Genomic DNA, 17220 nt, shown 5'->3' on the forward strand with positions numbered 1-17220 from the left:
ACTCCATTTTCAAGGGGATCCAATGCTCTCTTCTTGAATACCTTGGGCATTAGGCACATGGTATACATACATGCAGGTACTCACACATATACATAAAATAGACAAAAAAAATCTTTTTAAAAATTGTCTCTTTTGTTGTTGCCACTCTGTATCAAGGTTCTTCTTGAGTGCTAGGGTTACCTGAGTTAGCTGTTTTTAAATGTATAGTCACAGGTATCAAATACATTCATTGTTCATCTCTGGAACAGTTTTTGGTCTTCCCAAACTGTAATGTCATACCCATAAAGCAGTAATTCCCCCTTTTTCCTCCTCTGTCTCTGCAATTTGTACTATAGGGAGTCATAAGCAGAATCATACAGTATTTTTTTTTATGACCAGCTTGTTTCACTTAGCATGATGTACTTAAAGTTCATTCAGGTTATAGCCTGTGTTATACTTTCTGTCCTTCATTTGTAGTGGGCTGACTATAACACTCCACGTTGTGTTTGCATGATGCCAAAAACGAAAGTTTTGGGGAATTAGCCAACAAGAATGAAAACTATAAAACAGTACAGAAAGAAATTAAAGAAGGACTTGGGCATGATGGCACACCCAAACACTTGGGAGGCAGGCAGAGGGATCTCTGTGAGTTAGAGGCCAGCCTAGTCTACATAGTAAGGGATAGGCCAGCCAGGACTACATAGACTGTGTTGAAAAAAAAGGAAGGAAGGAAGGAAAAAATTACATGTATAGACAAACTTCCTGTGTTTATGGATCAAAACACTATTTTGTTAAAATTTAAAATTTATCAGTGGTCAAAAGTTTAGGGTTTTTTTTCCCTGCCAAAATCCCATTTGTTTTTATTATGTGTGTGTGTGTGTGTGTGTGTGTGTGTGTGTGTGTGTGTGTGTGTGTAATGTGTATGGGTTTCATGGTACTTGTTGGAGTTGTTTCTTCTACCGTAGATCCTAGGGATTGAGCTTCTAGTACCACTGAGAGACCCTAATCTCAAAAAAAAAAAAAAAAAAAAAAAAAAAAAAACCAAGGCAAGGACTGGAGATAGCTCAGCAGTTAAGAGCATTTCCTATTCATGTAGGGGACCTGAGATCAGTTCCTAGCACCCACATTAGGTGGCTCATATCCTATAGCTCCATCTCCAGGGATCAGACATTTCTGTCCTTCTTAGGCACCTGCACTCACATAAACAGACCACCAAACACACATACACACTTAAAAAATAAATCTTTAAAACAATACAAAAAAGGTAAGAAATCCCCTGAGGAAGGACATTTGACTGACCTCTGACCTCCAAATGCATACTCACACACATGTACCTGTACACCTGAACATACATTTCTGCACGTTTGCATGCACACAGAATTATTGATAATTTGGGTTTATTATTGTGTGTTTGCCTTATGGATGCTCTATTACCACCCCATTGGGTTATTTTTCTTTGTATTAATTAGATAGTCATAGCTTTAAAAATTACTTAATGATTTTTCTAAGGCTAAGATATGCTATTCTGACTTAGGAAACCCTAATAATAATTGCCACCACCCCACCCCACCCCAGAGTTGAAGACAGAACCCAGGGCCTTGCGCTTGCTAGGCAAGCACTCTTCCACTAAGCTAAATCCCCAACCCCTCATAATTGTTTTTAAGTTTTGGATTTTGTGTTTTTGCTTTAAGATTTATGTGTATGAGTATTTAGCCTGTATATATGTCCATGTGAGGGTGCCAGATTCCCCTGGAACTGAAGTTAAAGATAGTTGTGAGCTGCCATCTGGACGCTGTCAATTGAACCCAGGTCCTCTGGAAGGGCGGTCAGTGCGCTTAACTGCTAAGCCATCTCTCCAGCTCCAGCTCCAGTTTTTGTTTTTTTGTTTTTTTTAATTCTGAGGCCCATACAAAAGACCTGGGAACACTTGAACACTTAAATCTGTTTCTCATCCCTAATTAGTTACTGGAAGCTTTCCTTTTTGTGTGTGTGTGTGTGTGTGTGTGTGTGTGTGTGTGTAGCTGAGGACCAAACCCAGGGCCTTGTACTTGCTGGGCAAGCGCTCTACCACTGACTGAGCTAAATCCCCAACCCCAGGATGCTTTCATTTTTTTAAACTTTATGCCCAAGGAACTGGCAGCTAGCTCTACTGCCCATTTTATCTTACCCGGGTATCTGAGCCGCTTGCATTCTTGCAGGTTTCTTTCTGGGAAATACTTTTCTTTGAAGGCTTTCTCTGGGGTTTTTTTGGAGTGAAATTTTCTCTATTTTACCTTCAATTTTTCTTCCCTCTGGATTTTTGTTATGGTGGCAGTTACAGGTATTTAGGGTAGAATTTGCCATTTTAATCATGTATAACTTATAGTTATGAATTATGATGTGGCATGCATTAGCCACTTTATGAAGTGGTCAGTTCAACAGAGAGAGATCCTTGTATCCCCTCTGTGTGGGGTAAGCCCTATTTAGTCCTCTGTGGTGTTTTTCTTCACTTGGTATCATGTCTTCAGTATTCATCCATGCTTAATATACCCAGTGAAGTTTAGCTGTTCTTGTTTTCTGCTATTGGGGTTTTTGTTGGCTTTTGGCCCACACATGCTGCTATTACGTTGTTTGAGTGAAGTTCCCAGGAGATTCCTGGACATGCCCTCCTCCACCTGTGTGTGATGCAGCTTCTGTTACAAATTGTATTTTCTTGAAGGAGAGTGGAGCATCCCTTTGTCATCTTCTGTCACTATTTTTTTTCTTTTTGCTTTGCTAGGACTCTGGTTAGGAGTCGAATGGGACAATCCCGAGAGAGGAAAACATGATGGAAGCCATGAAGGTACTATGTATTTTAAATGCAGGTAAATATTTCTTATGAATTGACAAGGTCATAATTAATCATTTAATAATAGGGCTGGAGAAAAGATGCATTGTTGGATCTGGAATAGTTTGAAAAGGTACTTCAACCTGTCATGGTGGTGCATGTCTTTAATCCCAGTACTCAGGAGGCAGAGGCAGAGGCAGGTAGATACAATTGTGTGTAGAGGCCAGAGGAGGAATGTTATCTTTTGCTTCCTGCCAGATTTCCTTGAGACAGTGCCTGTTATTGAACCTAGAGCTCACCATTTTGGCTAGACTAGCTGGCAGGCAAACATGTGAACCTCTTAGCTCTGCTGCACACCCATGTCATAGTGTTGGGATTATAGGCTTATGTGGCTGTGCGTGGTGCTATGGATACTAGCTCTAATGTTTGCACAGCAATACTCTTAGCCACTGAGCCATCTCCTACCCCATGTTTTTTGTTTTAGTCATGTTGTACAGGGTGACCTCTAACCTGATGTATAGCTAAGGCTGGTTCTAAACTTGAGATCCTCCTGCCTCTACCTCTCAAGTTCTGGGATGATAGGTATACACCACCATGCCTGGGCTAGCCTGGGTTTCTTCTTTCTTTTTTGGACTGGAACTCATTGTGTAGAACAGGCTGGTCTTGATTTTTTTGAGACAGGGTTTCTCTGTGTAGTTTTGGTGTCTTTCCTGGATCTCACTCTGTAGACCAGGCTGGCCTCGAACTCAGAGATCCACCTGCCTCTGCCTCCCGAGTGCTGGGATTAAAGGCATGCACCACCACCACCACCCGGCTGGTTTTTTTAATATGTCACAAGTTGTGAAGTTTTCTGAGGTTCTGAGCACTAGGGACTAGTGGGATGAGAATACATATGAACTGCTCCATTTTCCTCGTGGGTTCAGAATTTGTGTTTCACTGCGGCATCTTGATGTTAATTTAGAGTATTAGTGATTTCTGTATGAATCACTGTTAAAATCAGTGTATCTTCTGGAGATTTGTTACTGATGAGCATTCATTTGACTAGCAAGCATTTTTATCATTTACTGAGCTGTTTGGTTTCCTGAGAAACCTGCTGGAAATGTTTCACCAAAGATTGAGATCTTTGATCTATAACAGGGACAGACTCCACTTCGCTGCTGCCTGATATAACTCCACACTCTGCCTGCAACCAAAAGTAATAAATATCTCCTTTTGACTAACTCATTACCATTGCTGTAAGAAGTGTGAATTTAGGCTAAGTGCATGTAATCTTGAAACTACAGAGACAAAGGTGGAGGCAGAGGTGGGATGATCAGGAAGGAGTGCAAGGCAGTTAGGGCTAAGTAGCAGAACAGTCTTATAAAAAAAGTCACAAATATATTTTTATCCTAAATGTTCATAGGTAGGTAGGTGTGTGTGTGTGTGTGTGTGTGTGTGTGTGTGTGTGCACGCGCGCGCGCGCGCGTGTACATTTGCACAAAGACTAGTGGTCAGCATCTGGTGTCTCCCTCTATTGCTTTCCACCTTGTTTTTTGAAGCAGGGTCACTGAACTTAGAGTTCACTAACTGGCTTGACTAAGCAGGCTTGTAAGTAAGCCCCATAGGTCTTCCTGTTTCTGTATTGGGATTACAGGTATTTGTCACCAGTGGTCAGCCTTTATGTGGGCTGGGAAAATGAACTCCGGTCCTCATGTTACCCAGCAAGCACATCCATGAGTGTCTCCCCAGTCCCGTTTGTGATTTGCATTTTTTTCTCATCTATCATCACCTTCAATGCATTTTTTTTTTCCAGACAAGGTCTCACTATGTATGTAGCCTTTGCTAACCTGGAAATTGCTATGTAGATTAGGATGTGTGAGGGTGTTGGATTTCCTAGAACTGGAGTTAAAGAAAGTTGTCAGCAGAGTTGGGGATTTAGCTCAGTGGTAGAGCGCTTGCCTAGCAAGTACAAGGCCCTGGGTTCAGTCCTCAGCTCTGGCAAAAAAAAAAAAAAAAGATTTGTTAGCCAGGCGATGGTGGTGCACGCCTTTAATCCCAGCACTGGGAGGCAGAGCCAGGAGGATCTCTGTGAGTTCGAAGCCAGCCTGGGCTACCAAGTGAGTTCCAGGAAAGGTGCAAAGCTACACAGAGAAACCCTTTTCTTGGGGGGGGGGGGTTGTGAGCACCATGCGGGTGCTGGGAGTTGAACCCTGGTCCTCTGGAAAAGCAGCCAGTGCTCTTAAGTGCTGAGACATCTCTCCAGCCTGCAGGTTTTTTTCTGTTTTGTTTTGTTTTGTTTTTTTTATTTAAATCACTGTGTTTGAAAAATAAAATTTCATATTTCTAATTCCAATATTTTACATGTAAACATTAGCATTTCAAGATTTTTTTCATTTTAAAAGTTGTGTGGGGCTGGAGAGATGGCTCAGAGGTTAGAGTGCTGCTTGCTCTTCCAAAGGTCCTAAGTTCAATTCCCAGGAACTACATGGTGCCTCACAACCATCTGTAATGAGATCTGGTGCCCTCTTCTGGCCTGCGGAGATATGTGCAGACAGAATACTGTATACATAATAAATAAATAAACCTTTGAAAAAAAAGTTGTTGTGTATGCATGTGGTGTACCTGTGTGACTTCTGTACCTCTGTGCATGTGTGGAGATTGGAGGACAATTTTATGGAGTCAGTCTTTCTTCAGCTTTAATGGGTCCTACTTGGGATTGAACTGAGGTTACCAGGCTTGCACAAGAAGCACTTCACTGGCACACTGAGCCATTTGGCCAGCCCAGAAATTTGTCATCCCATCCCCCTGCCTCCAGCATTTTTAAAAACAAATCTTTCAACATTTATTTATAAAGAAGAAGAAGAAGGAGGAGGAGGGAAGAAAAGAGTTCTTAGCTTTTTTTAAACCAAGTTGCATTAGTCCTTGAAGGTCCACCTTAGATATGCAGCCTTATGCAGTATGTGCTAGGTCAGGTTTTTAATTCCCATCTCCCCTATTCTGAATCCTTCTGAGAGGCAAAAAATAATGTGTTAAAAAGTAGTAAATAGGGGGCTGGAGGGATGCCTCAATAGTTAATAGCACTTGCTGTTCTTGCAAAAGACTTAGGTTCTGTTCTCAGTACCCATATGGTGGCTCACACCATCTGTAACTCCAGTTCTGGAGATTCTGATGTCTCTTCTGGCTTCAGTGACCATTGCACACAAGTGGTTCCCATACATACATGCAGATAAGACGCTTGTATACATAAAAATAAAAACATTAATTAAAAGTAGTAAATAGCTAAGTCTAGTGGCTCACTCCTGTAATCTTAGCTGAGTTTGGAGGATCTTTACAAGTTTAGTGTTAGTGTGAGATACATAATGACTTTCAGGCCAGCCTGAGTTATAGAGGGAGATGTCTCAGAAACATAGAAAACAAAATATGTTATATTAACAAAGCAGATATGTGAATTAAATATAGTAATTGTTGGGCATGATGGCACATGCCCATTCTCTTACGTGTTGTGGAGGCTAAAGCAGGAGTATAGAAACTTCAGAGTCTGGGCCCATGAGATAATTCAGCTGGTAAAGGCACTTGCTGCTAAGCCAGATGACCTGAATTAGATCCCTGGGACCCACATAAAAGGAGAGAACTGTCTTCTAACCTTCACATAGTGCCATGGCACTCATGTGCTCATACAGACATGCAGATGAGTAATTAAGTTTCTTCTTTTTAAAGTTCAAGGCCCTTAGTGAGACTCTGTAGATGTAGATCATAGGTAGAATATTTATATAATGTGTGTAGGGCCTTGAATTCAATCTCCAATAACACACATCTACTAAAAATAGTTTTAAAAGCTTTATAATACACATTACTCTTTGGTTTTTCAAGACAGGATTTCTCTGTGTAGCCTTGGCTGTCCTGGAACTTGCTCTGTAAACTAGGCTGGCCTCGAACTCACAGAGCTCTACCTGCCTCTGCCTCCCAAGTGCTAGGATTAAAGTCATGTGCCACCACTGCCTGGCCATATTAATATTTCTTGATTAAATAACAAAGCAATATCTAACAATAAGTACTTGTCTATCTATCATCTATCCATATATATACAGGGTCTCACTGTGTAGCCTTGTCTGGTCTGGAACCTGCCTCAGCCTCCCAGATGTCTGGGATTGACAAGCCTCTATCACCATGCTCACTGGCAGATGATATTTGAATAGTAATTTCTCTCCCTTCTCAGGCACCCAACAGGAGGCTCCTTTGTTCGTCCAAACAAAGTTAATTTTGGAGTAGACTTTCTTACTGCCCTTACGAAGCGTTACGTGCTAGAAGACGGGTCTGATGATGATGGAAAATCATGTTCCTTAAAAGTTGGAAGTAAACAAGTGCAAACTGTTGGTTTTGACAGTATTACAAAGAAGCAGAGGTAAGAGCTGATGTTGGCAGCCTGGCTTTCAGTCAACAGGTTGGGATTAAAGTTCTTGATTGTGTGGTGATGCTTGCAACTTTGCTTCCACATTGGTTCATCTTCTTCACACAGTAGCTTGAAATGTGGAGGACACAAGCACTGATTATTCAGTTCCCAGCACTCATATAGCAGAGAGCTCACAACTACCTAAATAACTCCCGTTCAGGGGATTTGATGTCCTCTTCTGACCTCCAAAGGTACCAGGCATGCAGGTGGTACATACTCATACATGCAGATAAAACATTTATATACATTAATAAAATTAAATATATGTTAAAAAGAAAAAAAAGCTAGCAAGATGGCTCAGTGGGGTAAAGGTGCATGCCATGTAAACCTAGGGACCTGAGTTTAAGCTCCAGAACCCACATAACGGTGGAAGTAGAGAACTGACTCCACAAAGTTGTTCTGACCTCTGTTTGGGGGTGGAGGGTTGTCTCTGTGACCTCCATGGCCAGCAGAGTGATGATCCTCAGGAGGCAGTTTGGTTTAGCACCAGAGTAGCCTGTGTTGGTTCAAACTTTGGGAGTCTGATCCTGAGTGGTTTATTTTAGGCATAGAGAGCTGGCCCCAAAGGCATGGGTCTAGGAGAGATGGCTCTGCCCCTCGCCTGAGGAGGGCAGTCCCAGTGGCCCAGATGACCAGCTCAGCTACCTCTCAGACCCACATTCTGTGTCTTGGGTTGGCCACCCTAACTTCTGCCCCATCCATGCCCTGCTGGAGTGTGCTAAGGGGCTGGTCCTGTGGAACGATAACCGCAGGATCTCCATGACTTGGGGCAACAGAAGGATATCCAAGAGGAGTTTCAGTGAGGGTCCAGTGATGATGGTGTGCCAGAGGCCTTGAAGCAGACTCATTACTCTGCAGTTAACATTTTTTCTGGTGGGGCTGATTGGACAAAAGGGTATACTTTGTGATACACTGCAGTTCCCAATGCCACTAGGATGAATGAAAAGGTTTTGGAAAGATGGAGGAGTGAGGTGTTTTTTTTTGTTTGTTTGTTTTGTTTTGTGTTTAATTAACCTGGGAGGGGGGGGGGGCACATTTCTGGAAGGGATGCTCTAGGGTTGAGGGGTGGATATAGAGAGGCTGGGAGGTGAGTGGGATTGGGATGCACGATGTGAAATTCCCAAAGAATCAATAAAGAAATGTGTTACAAAGTGGGGGTGGGGGGCGAGTTACAAGGTGGGGGGACTGTGGGGTGGTGGAGAGACAAGCACAATAAAGACAAGAGAAGCAATTAAGAGCCCATGTATCCTGACTCTTCTGAAGATGGCTTTGGATTGATGCCTCTATAGAGACCTGGTTCCTCAAGCTTGGTGCCAAGGTGTCCCAGCATGGCACACTTTAAACTGTAGAGGGAAATAGCAGGCTTGATTTAAAAATTTTTTTTAATTATTTTTATTATTGAAAAATGATCTCATGTAGCCCAGGCTAGCCTTGAACTCTTTTTGTTTTGTTTTGGCTCCCCCTTCCTCCCTCCCCCCTTCCCCCCCCAGACAGGGTTTCTCTCTGTAGCACTGACTATCCTGGAACTCGATCTGTAGCCCAGGCTGGCCTTGAGACCCACCTGCATCAGCCTCCCAAGTGCTGGAATTAAAGTTGTGAGCCACCACTGCCAGGCTTGAACTCGCTTAAATTTGAAGTTTTTATCTGTATATGTGTATGATATGTGCATATGAGAGCAGACATGCACGTGTCACAATATGAGAGTGTGAGCAGGACAACTTTTGGAGCTTGCCCATTCTTTTTCTGCCTTGAGCCTCATGTAGGAGGGCTGCAGGAATTACAGCTGTGAGCCGTCACCTGTTGCTTTTTGTAGGCATTGGTATCAGATTGAACTCAGGTCCAAGTGCTTTTATCCACTGAATCATCTATCTAGATGGTCTGACTGTGAACCCTTGACTCTCCTGCCTCCACCTCCCGAGTATTAGAATTAAAAAACCACCACACCTGGCCCAGAAACAGTGACTTCTGTCAGAGTACAAACTACTGGTCTGCAGTTATTGACAGTTTTATGAATAAGTATTAACATTTTCTTTCAGTGACTTCATGTTTCTGAAAAACTGAAATGGACAGTTGTTGCATTTTTAAAAAACAAGTAATTTTCTAGGCATAGTGGCACATATTATAATCCCAGCACTTGGAAGGTGGAGACAGAAGATCAGGCATTCAAGGCCAATTTAGGCTACAAGAGACCCTATCTAAAATAAATATATACAAAGTAAATACTTCCTGAAAATTATGGTGGACAGAATATGGACATAGTGGTGTTCAAATGGATTGATTTCAGAGTCTAGGAAGTCATGCAGTTCTCAGTGGTTCTAAGTCATCATGAAGTTGTTTGGTCCTAACCACACACAAAATTGGAACTGGGAAACATTTGTTTTAATATAGGCACCATGAAACATCACTGAAACTCTCAGGGCCTGTTGAACAAGTGTGAGCGCCTCTGCCTTAGAGCCTGTTTCTGAGGATTATAATCACCTTTGCCATGTGTTTAGTTCTTGTGTTTACCCCTCAACATTATCACTTTTATGTTAATTTTTACAAATATTAATTGAAATGAACCATTGTGTGCTAAGCAGTATTTTGAGATCTTCATAAATACTAACTCACTGAGTCATTGGTTGTGTTTTAAAAGTTATAGCAGAATATACCTAGTAAAATGGTTTAGCAGTACGAACTCTAAACATTGGATAAACTAGTCCCCGACACATTCTCATCATTCCAAACTAGAATTCCCTCCCCTAGAAACACTAATTCCCCATCTCCCAGCCATTGTTCTGTCTGCCTGTCCCTTTGTTCTGGGATCACAGGTGGGAGCCTTGTGCATTATTTGTCCCTGTGTCTAACTTTGATTAGAGTAACATCTTGAAGGTCTCTCCATTTGTGGATTTCAGAATTTCTTCTCTTAAGGCCAAACAGTGCTACTCAAATGCGATGTCACATTTGGTTATCTGTTCTGGATACTTGGGCTGTTTCTACCTTTTGATTATTGTGTGAATAAAACTGCTACAATTAAAGTGAGTGCAAAAACATTTTACCAGTGTGAAGTCTGAGGCACCAAGATTTAATTAACTTCCCTAGTGCCACAGGAGGTGGTGGAATTGGGCCTTGAAGCCTGGTAGCCTAGCTCTGGATTCTGAGTTGCAGGACATTGGCTTTCCTGACAGGCAGAGGACACAAATCCTGCATATGTAGAAACACAACTGGGAGCTCTCGTGCACAATGCCTCAGACACGTTCCTAGAGAACCTGTCTCAGGGGGCAGGAGGCGCTCATAGTGTCACTTCAGCATTTTGGGGAAACTACCAACTATCAGCAGAAGAATTAGTAACTTCATTGGGGTCTAGTAGACACTAAGATAAGAAGGCAAGTGTTCCAGAGCTCTAAGTGTCAATGGAGCTGCACCTCACTCACTGCTTCACAATATCCTTCAGAGGGAAGAAGTCACAGGAGAATCTGTATAGCAGAATATCACTTACAGCATTTCATGGTGTACATAAAAGAGGAAGTGGAGACACAGAGTTTTACAAGTCAGGATTAAGTCCATAGCAGCTGTGGCTGGAGAGTTTGCTAGGGAATGGGGGAGAGCAGTGTGTTTTAGAGAGAGGCAATGATTACAACACGCTCTAATGTCTCTAATGCTTCATTTCATTCTCCTTTTTTTGTAATGCTTTCTTCTTAATTTATGTGGTGGGTACTAGCATTTGTATATTTATGGTATTTTGTGTGTTTTAAAGGGCCAGTGGATAGCATATGACTTGTGTGTACATATGAACTGTTTTTCTTTCAGTCAGCTGAGAGCACTGCAAAACATTTCCCTGTGGAAGTGTGCTGTGAGTCACGCTGGTGAACAAGGAAGAATTGCTGAAGCCTGCCCCAGTATCCTTTTCATTACCAGCTCATCCTGAAACCTGATTTTGGATTTGGTGTTTGTACCTGATACTGTTCGTAGCATGCCCTTGTTGGGGCATGCAACTCAGTTAAGTACATTCCCAGACCATTTTGCCTGCAAGTATGGCCAATGAGTGTGAACATTTTTATTATACTTTAATATAGCTTTCTGGTGCTGGGGAGGCTTTTTTATTTTTTTGAGATAGGTTCTTACTCTGTAGTTAATGCTAGTCTTGAACTCACTATGTATCTGAGGGTGGCCTTGAACTCATGATAGTTCTCCTATCTCAGCTTCCCCCAAGTGCGGGTATTACAGTATGAGTCACCATGCTTGGCTCTGAGAGTGGAAGTTTATAGGTGGCCCCTAACAAGGGGATAGACTTGGTTAGCATTCCCTCTGTTGTATTGGTCTCTGGTGATTCTTCAGTGCAGCTGGGATGTCTGGGGTTTCATCAGTTGTCTTTCAAGTGTGAAGAAAGCCATCCAGTAAGGCTGAGAGAGCTGACTTGATCTGGGCACATGTGGCAAGTTGACAGGTTTGAGTTTACAGACTATGTCTGCCTGCCTTTCTTCCCAGCCCTATGTTCTTTGTGGAGTTCCCCACCTGTTTCCTCCTGAGATTGATTCATTTCCAGCCAGAGCCCTGAAGTGATAAAACAGGCTCTCCATGTTTCAGTGTATGTGGGGGGGGGGGGGGGGCTGTGGGGGTTAGATAGTGTCTCGCACTGTAGCTCAGGCTGGCATTGAAATTGCTTAAGCACCTCTGCCTCAGCCTTCCTAGTAGTGAGATCACTCATCTGAGCTACCACAACTGTCTCCATGTTTCATCTATGTTTAATGGTCCTCCTTTTATCATAGGATATATCAAATTGTTCTTTCGATGGAGGCAGACAGGTTGACTGTCTTGTGCTGCTCTGTACAGGTGACAGTTGCCTACTTGGATTTTCTTCTGTGCAAAGGTGACTCAGCAGCTGGGTGTGGCAGTGAGTGCATGCCTGTTATCCTAGTGCTAAACAAAGATCAGGAGGAATTCTCAGGTGAAGGTAATTCTCATCTTCATAGTGAGTTAAGGCCAGCCTGGGCTACATGAGAGCCTGTCTCAAAAATAAAGAATCAGCTGCAGTTGCTGTTCTCAGCCATGGGTCTCTTCTTCCCTGGATGAATGCTTTCTGTCTCTTTTGGAAGGTCCCTTCTCTCAGCAAAGAGTGTGTATCTTCAGCTTCTCTCAAAGACTGTATTTGGGACACAGTTGGAGCCCAACATGCTTCTGTCTTCCCACACTGCTCTTTTCTTTTTCTGCTGTTCTTCCCAGTGGCTCATTTAACACTTGTTTCTGTCTAATGGTTACCTCAAACAACATGTCCCACAGTGAGACACCCCCCCCCAGCCCAATTATACCATAATTTCTACATCCAGTAAACAGCAGTACCATGTGCCTGGCCAGCTCTGTCTCTATTTTCCTCACTTCCTATGTCTGACAAATACTGCTGGCTTTGCCTTCAGCTTGAGGTAAACTTATTCTGATATTTCCTCCTGTTCTGATGCTGAGGTGGGATCCAAACATGTGAGGCTGTGCTGGCCAGTTTTATGTCAACTTGATGCAAACTAGAGTCATCTGATGGAGGATAGAGCCTCAATTGGGAAAATGCCTACATAAGATTGGTCTGTAGGAAGGCCTATAGGGCGTTTTCTTAGTGATTGATGGGTGAGGGCCCAGCCCATTGTGGGCTGGTGGCCTGGGTTCTGTAAGAAAGCAGGCTGAGCAAGCCATGAGCAAGCCAGTAAGCAGTACTTCTCCATGGCCTCTGCATGAGCTCCTGCCTTCAGATTCCTACCCAGTTCCTGCTTTGGCTTCCTTCAGTGGACTGTGGTTTAGGATATATAAGACAAATAAGCCCTTTCCTCCCCAAGTTACTTTTGGTCATGGTGTTTTATCACAGCAACAGTATCCCTAAGACGGAGGACCACTTGTCTCTTTTGTCTCTCTCCCTACAGTTCTTAGCTCAGCTTTACAGCAGAGTCACTTTCTGGAGACCCAAGTCAGATCCTGTTACTCTGCTCCAGCCTTTCTAATAATTCCCATTTCTGGCAGACTAGCAGGCTTTGGAGGTCCTCCATGATGTGGCCTGGCCTCCAAGGCCTAGGACAGAGATTGTCAACTTATAGGTTGTGGCAAACCTGTCTTCAAAAATATTGACATTATGATTCATAACAGTAGCAAAATTACAGTAATGAAGTAGCAACAAAAATAGTTTTATGGTTGAGAGGGGTCACCACAACATGAGTAACTGTATTGAAGTCACAGCATTAGGAAAGTTGAGAACCACTGGCCTACATGTCTCATTTTGAGAATACCTATCCATCTTTCCAAGTGTGTTGGAGTTGGCTTGCTCAGCACCTTGCTGTGGTCACTGCTTTGTCATGTTGCCACAAGATTCTTCCAGGTTCTATTTCCTAGGTTCCCTCGTTTTTCTGCTCAAGTTGCTCATTGGCTTTGCTTTTACTTGTGTCTGTCTGTATGGCCACATACCTTCGTCCTACCTGCCCCACCTGCCACTCTGAACACAGGCAGTCTCAGACTTGCAGGAGGTGTCAACTTATGGCTCTCTCCCTGCTAAAGCCTGTCTTCTTGGCCCTCTACAAATAATATTTGTAGAGTAACCACAGTAATACCTACATATATCGGGTGGGAATGTTAAGCCTTACTATGGTACACTGTGACACACACCCCCCTCCCTGAGAACAGTTGCTTAAGCCATCATGCATATGTGATGGTCCCAGTTTGTTTTACGTTTGTAGTCCTGAACCACAGATAAAAAGCCACGTGGCGGTGGTGGCACACACCTGTAATCCCAGCACTCGGGAGACAGAGGCAGGTGGATCTCTGTGAGTTCGAGACCAGCCTGGTCTACAGAGCTAGTCCAGGACAGGCTCCTGGTCTACAGAGCTAGTCCAGGACAGGCTCCAGAGCTACAGAGAAACCCTGTCTCGAAAAAAAAACAACAACAAAAACAAAACAAAACAAAAAGCCACATTGCAGACTTTGAGCACTCAGGTGATTCTCAGTCTCTTTCTTGCCTGTGTTGTTGCTGCCCTTGTATTCTCTTCTAGGATGGTGCTGTTTAGATCCGTGGGTTTGGGACTGATGTACTAGAGAGACGGGCAGGTGTGTGCACAGGTATACACGCTTGTGGCAGTGCTGAAGGCAAGGCTTGTTAGTCACCTCATGGTGCTCATTACATCAGTTGCTATCTGTCACTGTCTTCTTTTTTTGTTCTGCAAAAGTTTGATTATGACACTTGCTTCTCCTTTGTTTATAGATGCATGTCTCATGCTCTGACACTGAAAATGAGTATTTTAGGTTTTGAATGAACCAAGGTAATAGTGTTCGTTTTAGTTTTGTAATGTTAGGGATGGAACTCGGGGCTTTGGGCATATAGAGAACCATTCTACCACTGAACTACATCCAGTCTAATAGATAATTTAAAGGATAAAAACATTTGTGTTCATGAAAAAATTTTTCAGACTAGACAGAAGTTTAAATTCCCCACTCCAGTCAGGTAGTGGTGGTGCATGCCTTTAATCACAACACTCGGGAGGCAGAAGCAGGGGGATCTCATGAGCTCAAAGCCAGCCTGGTCTACGGAGCGAGTTCCAGGACTGCCAAGGCTACACAGAAAAACCCTGTCTCAAAAAAAAAAAAAAAAACCAAACTCATTTCAGAATTAGAATGCTACTAATTCTGTGTCTTTGGGGGGTCTTTTGTAATTAATTTTTCTTAAAATATACCTTTAGATATTCGAGTTGTAAATTTGTCCAAGAACTTGTTGCCATCTTGGGTTGAAGTGGTTCTTATTGCAGAGCAGCTCAACAACCTGGAGGTTCTGGATCTCAGGTATGGACTCCTCACTGCCTTCTCTGACAGCTGGTAGGTACTTTATGGGATGCTTCGGCTGAGTGGACTTAGGTGAAGAAGGTCCACTTCAAGGCACAGTCTTCACATGGTCCCTTAAAGTGCATGAATAAGGAGTATATCTGTCCTGATCAGGTAGGAGGGGGTGATAGTCAAAGCTGTCTATGAAAGAGGGACTATGGTATGTGTGATCTCTGTAGAGGAGGAGAGGGGTTAGTGCTGAACATGCTTGCTTATTTGGAATCAGTGTTTAATTCTTTAGGAATAAGTAGTTCATTGGAACATTGCTTAATATAGTTTTAGTAAGTATTTTTAACTTCTTTACTTTGTTTACTAATGTCACATTTTCTGAGGCCTTCACAAATATTTGATTAGTTTAATCTCACAACCTCATTCTCCAAGGGCTCAACTAGGCTGGTCATTTCAATAACTAGGGCTCAACTAGGGTTCATTTCAATAACCCTCCTTCCTTTGATGGGGCTGGGAACCAAGCTTCCTAAGCCCCGACCACTGTACACACCCCAGCCCTTCTCCCCTTGCATTCTTAAGTGCTTACATATGCAGGTAAGCTTTATTAGGCTAGAGCAGTCAAGCTTGAAGACACTCAAATAGAGCAGATGGTTATAATTTAACTCTTAGTGTCTCCTCTTCTGGAACTATGGGAGCCCAAGTCAACTTCACATGTGTGAGGAAACCTGAAGTTTCACCTACCTCTGTGAGAACCCCTCTCAAGCCTTCAGGTTAAACCCCAGACTGTTGATGTCAGTGTGTTGGGTCTGCCATATAGGTTGTAAATACTTCCTATCTCCTTTTTCTTCTCAGTGAAAATAAACTGCAGTTTCCCTCTGACTCACCAACTCCAACTGGAACATTTTCTAATCTGAAGATTTTAGTCCTAAATAAAATGGGAATAACGTGGGCTGAGGTAATCATATTTGCTTTATTACACAGTAATAAATAATTACAATTTTTGCTTTAAAAGGGAATTAAAGACTAACTGGTTTCATTTCAATAACCCTATTATCCAAACAGTAGAATGTTCTACACTTCATTACAGAGAAGAGTAATCCTTTGGTGAAACAGGATTTTAGATCTGGTAATCCATGTTCTTTCTCAGCCTGTCCCTGTCTCTTAGCTCATTTGTATTGCTCTGGAGTCTTGAATATGATGTTCACAGTGGCAATCACCAACTATGTAGAGTTTTAAATGCCATAATGCTGGCTCCCCCGGGTTTCCTGCAGATGTTCTTAGGACAGAGCATGAAGTGGAGAGTCTTACCCTCTCCCTGTGTTCAGGCTTGTCCCCATACTCCACTGTCCTGGTATGGTTGGCTTATGAGCAGCCACAGGTATCCTTGGCACAGTGGCATTTGGTACATCTGTTTCTGTCTTTTCCTGGGCCCCTGATTTTGGAGGATATCCTTCCCTCTTCTGGTACACACCAAGCCTGAGACAGAAAATCACTTAGCAGTTGGATGGGGGGTGGCAGTGAGGCTCAAGGAGGAAAACTTAAGAACTGATGAGGCAACATTTATGTGCTCAGTATATCCTTCACATGCCCAAGTGGTATCAGAACTAAGAAGGTGAGTACCTCATCCTGTCCTAGGCTTAGGCCACTAGCGAGTTAGGTTGCCCATCAGCATTCCCAGCTCCTTGTGGGCACTTCCTGAGCTGGGTGCTGACTCAGCTACCAGAAGCTACAGCCTTTCAGTGTGGTCCTTCATCCTCCTGCACCACCACTTGGTGCCTGAGTACAGCTTGCATGACCTGTCCACAGGCATGAAGTTCCCACGGTGATGTGGCTGAACATGGCCAGCAGAGGCTGCCAGACATTGAGTTTAATTTCCTTTCTAGGTGCTGCGTTGTGCCCCTTCATGGCCAGTCCTCGAGGAACTTTACCTCAAGTCTAACAGTATTTCCATTTCAGAAAGGTAATGAGCTTGCTTCAGTAATTCTAAGGCTATTCAGTTATTCTGAATACAGCCTCAGGTCCAGCATTAACTTTTAGGAGGGTCTGCAAGCATGAATTGTAGTTGTACTTACTCCTTACTTATTGTATTACAGATTAGATTATCAACTGAAGTGTTATACAAACCAAAGGAAATTCATCGAAGATAACTGAATTAAATATCTGAACTTGTTTACTTTGCATAAATATCTTGGATTCTCAGAGACAACCAAACTAAATATTAGAATTTATTAGT

The 17220-nt window shown here is 42.9% G+C and overlaps 1 protein-coding gene across 4 annotated transcripts in view; it reads left to right on the top strand.

Moving 5' to 3' along the window:
- Tbce (tubulin folding cofactor E) overlaps positions 1–17220 on the top strand; it is a 41525-nt gene that overhangs the window by 14620 nt on the left and 9685 nt on the right. For all 4 annotated transcript variants that reach the window (XR_004944949.1, XM_036186879.1, XM_036186878.1 and 1 more), the window contains exons 3-8: positions 2738–2822; positions 6981–7166; positions 11004–11092; positions 14900–14999; positions 15840–15942; positions 16871–16947. Coding sequence is in view for 3 of the 4 variants with exons in the window: in XM_036186879.1 (XP_036042772.1) it covers positions 2738–2822; positions 6981–7166; positions 11004–11092; positions 14900–14999; positions 15840–15942; positions 16871–16947 (640 nt within the window). In the remaining variant the exon portion in view is untranslated. The remainder of the gene's footprint in view (positions 1–2737; positions 2823–6980; positions 7167–11003; positions 11093–14899; positions 15000–15839; positions 15943–16870; positions 16948–17220) is intronic.

Source organism: Onychomys torridus, chromosome 5 (genome assembly GCF_903995425.1).
Source record: "Onychomys torridus chromosome 5, mOncTor1.1, whole genome shotgun sequence".
Lineage (NCBI taxonomy): Eukaryota > Metazoa > Chordata > Mammalia > Rodentia > Cricetidae > Onychomys > Onychomys torridus.